The sequence below is a fragment of the Populus alba genome, chromosome 9 (assembly GCF_005239225.2).
Source record: "Populus alba chromosome 9, ASM523922v2, whole genome shotgun sequence".
Lineage (NCBI taxonomy): Eukaryota > Viridiplantae > Streptophyta > Magnoliopsida > Malpighiales > Salicaceae > Populus > Populus alba.
This window is the reverse complement of record NC_133292.1, coordinates 1,692,330-1,696,036: the sequence shown is the minus strand read 5'-3', so window position 1 is coordinate 1,696,036 and position 3,707 is coordinate 1,692,330. Positions and strand designations below refer to the sequence as shown.

Below are 3,707 nucleotides of genomic sequence, written 5' to 3'. Positions count from 1 at the left end.
GGAGTTTTATGGATCCATGTCTGAAGGAGGATTATCCTCTTGCCGAGGCCTTCTATTTAGCTGTTTTGGCGAAGGCATGTGTTGAAGAAAACCCTTTACAAAGGCCATCTATGGATGATATCATGAAAGTTCTTGTCAGAATGGTACGACGATATAATATATCTTTTTTGTAGTAGGAATTAGTCCATGATTTTAGATGATTGATGAATTTTGTTGTTAGAATTCTCCCTCGTAGGCTCAAAATCAGTTTGTATATGTTATGGAACATTTGGATTCTTCTTCATCTTGAATGATGAGAATTTGGTCATGTTAAGCAATTTAAGCATAAAAGGAGTTCCATTGCTAGCCGCAGAAAGGAACAAGAGAGTTCACAAGGCGCTCAAAGATCAACCATTAGCATGGTTTGCTCCAAGAAGCTAGCGATAAAGGATTTCGTGTCTTCCTATATTTGGAGAAGATGAGCATCACATTCAAATAAACGATAAAAAGAAAGATCAACGATATTGAAATTCATGAAGATAGAGTATATTCATGTATAGATATAGAGTAGTAGACAATAAATGAACGAAGAAATTAAAATGAAAAATAACATAGAGCTACAAGTAAAATAAGGTATTCTACTGCAAATAACTCTATCAGTGCTCCATCCAAGCTCTCCTTTATTTCTATATATATAGCTGTAATCACTAATGCAGAAAAAAATGAAGCTTGAAGTAATTTGTTTAGTCATCCTTGTCTTCTGGTCTAAAAAGTTTCACCGTTCGACTATTTATTGGTTGTATTGGTCTAGCGTTGGTGTCTGATTCCTGCAAAATGTTCATCAAATGATATCAACATACATAATAGGTCAAATACCAATGATGAACAAGCAAGATTGGAAGTAAAGAGAATCTAATTGAAATAATTAATATTCAAAGAATTCTAATTTCCCATACAAATTTATTCCTGTTTTATATGTGGGAAATATTAAAGGTTAGGATGGGAACTCACATCATGAACAGCTACACGAAGCATTCTAACTTGTTCCCTTGTGGCAGTCCTCACCTATCAGGGTATTTTGTAATATTTAGAACAAAATACAGTTACATCATGAACATATTTAAAGCTTATCAATGTTTTTGATTTGGTTAGATCTAAACCTTTCTAACAATGGTCCACAGAACATTTTCGGTGCAAGGTGGAATTGTAAGGGAGCCAATGTATCTGTAATACTTTCTGCTGCCTATCTTGATGTTCCTTGGATCAACTACTCCCGCCACTGTATCTCGTTCATAGGTGCCAGCAACCGATTGTAATTGTTTTCTCAACTAATTAATGAAAAACATGATTAGAGAGAATTAAAGAGAGATAATTACACAGAGGCTGGTGTGTGTGTGTGTGTGTGAACGATGCTTACAGATGACAGGAAAGAGTCTGGCCTTCCTATCATGTACAGAATCCCAACAACAGCAACCCTTCCATCAAGGCTCTCATGAACCATGTGCGCCTCTAAAGCAAGCCTGTATAGAGTTACAGGTGAAAGATTTCGAGTTAGTGCTATAATACTGTTGCCTGCTTATACATAGAGAGAGGGAGATAAATCGGGAAATTAGAGAATTAAATACCTCTTGCCATTGATTGTATGTTCCGAAGGTGAATGCCAGTGGCACTGTTTGAGTAGATATTCAGTTCCATTTATTTCAATGCTTCCTGCAGCACCTTCCCATTTCAGCTGCATCCACAAACAATAATATTATTAGAATTAAACAGAGAAAGATGAAACTATATATAGTTTTGATGATTTCAACGCTGCCTAGTTGCTTACAGGGAGGATTTATGACATGGTTTGTGAATACAATCTTGCAACTAATAAGATAGCTGCAACTTACAAGCCTGGAGAGATGAGACGATGATCATTTCTGGGAAATCTTTCTAATGCTTTGGTGTTTATTTTAACCAGAGGAACTGGAATCAATACTGATATGATCCATCGTATTAATTATAGCTTGTGTTGTAGTTCTACCTAGTATATTTCCTAGTATATTACAGGCTCGAATATCCTTCCTTCCTTACCATCATATCATGGCCCCGATTCATAAGAGTGGCATTAGCAGGGTTGTAACTTCTACTGAGTCTCCCCAAATGGGACACCACATCGACTCTTTCGCTCAACAGATCGATAGGAGACTGCATGGATCCATTGCTACAAGCACCCCACTCTGGGTGAATCCTTCCCCAGTTAGCAGGTCCCTTCTCCCCATTTGGATCATAATTAAACTCTGCCTCGTCCTCTGCGCCACAACAAATGGAAAAAACAAACAATTTACCAGCTTGTAAGTACAAGTTATTCTCATGTTTGGTACTAATTTAAAAATTTGTAGTTTATAGCTAAGAAATAACATGATAGTTTATGGAGAAGTTGAACAAAAAAGCTTAATAATCAAGGCCATGTTGCCCTATAACTAGGGATGCCATGAGAACTGCAGCCTCACCAACTTCTTGAGATGTGATACGCGAAACAAGAACGAGGAAGAAAGTGATCAAAAAGAGGAGCTGGATTGCTAGCTTTCCCATGTCTTGGATCAAACTTCTTTGCAGTTGGAAGTTTTTTCTTTTCTGGTATTGGGCTTTGAAGTAGTTGTGTGGAGATAAACGAAGAGTTGGCCATCGGCATATTTATAGAATGAATATGGAAACAGCCAACTGCGACGCGTTGACAGATGTTCTAAATTTCTTCGAAGAGCTGGCGCTGCGGACAAGTATGAACATAGGAACCTCAGTGTGAAACATCATGCTAATCGAATGACTGTAGTACTTGTTTCTTGAGGGTCTCATTGTTACGAGTAAATATTCTTACAAGAAAATTCAGGTGGTCTTCTAGACGTGTCAATTTCTATTATTTCATTGGACAATCACATGTCAATGGTGACCGATGTTGTTTTGGCAAAATTATTTCAATATTTGATAAGTCGCTGCTCCGCGATGCATGATGGCAACGGTGATGGGTGGGAGGCGGTGGTTTGAAGCTCGTATAATGGGAAGAAGAAACCTGAATATCATTAACACTCCTTTTCTTAATTTATGATAAATCTTCTTGAATGCAAGGCGAACTATCGATCTCGCAATTGACTTGACTGAAGAAATACAAATATATAATAATACATGTTGAAGCGACGTGAATTTTGAAATATTGTCGTGTCTTTTCAACAGGAAGTAAATGTGCTTATACAGGTAAGTAACCTATATACGAAAACACTGTTTTTTAAAATTTTTTTTATTTAAAAATATATTATTATTTTTTTTTTTAAATTATTTTTAATATTAATATATTAAAACAATTTAAAAACATAAAAAAATAATAATTTAAAACAAAAAATAAAAATATTTTAAATTTTTTTCAAAATATCCAAGTTTTTTTCTACCGTTTTGTGTGAACAAGTCTGAAACTTTCGAGTAATTCCCACAAAGAGCATGTTTTGACATTTTCTTCGATTTTATTTTTTAATTAGTTACCGAACCAAAAATCAATACAGGAATGTTCTTTATCACTGTGTAAAGATGAGACTAGGCTAGCTTAATTATTTCTGTATTGATTAAGGAAGCTATCAACACCTAACAAAGAAAAAACAGAAGTCATCTAACACTCTTTTTCTTAATTTATGATAAATTTTCTATCTCGCAATTGACTTAACAAAAGAAATACAAATATTTAATAATATCTATTGAAA

General features: G+C 35.1%; 1 protein-coding gene across 1 annotated transcript; it reads right to left on the bottom strand.

Moving 5' to 3' along the window:
- Nucleotides 1–488: 488 nt before the first annotated feature.
- LOC118034704 (alpha carbonic anhydrase 7) lies at nucleotides 489–2,914 on the bottom strand. Its single transcript, XM_035040048.2, has 7 exons — nucleotides 2,472–2,914; nucleotides 2,053–2,270; nucleotides 1,605–1,711; nucleotides 1,397–1,499; nucleotides 1,140–1,307; nucleotides 991–1,044; nucleotides 489–806 (listed from the first exon to the last, which is right to left on the bottom strand). The coding sequence occupies exons 1-7, from the start codon at nucleotides 2,551–2,553 to the stop codon at nucleotides 723–725; spliced, it is 816 nt and encodes a 271-aa protein (XP_034895939.1). The 5' UTR covers nucleotides 2,554–2,914; the 3' UTR covers nucleotides 489–722.
- Between the last annotated feature and the right edge of the window lie 793 nt (nucleotides 2,915–3,707).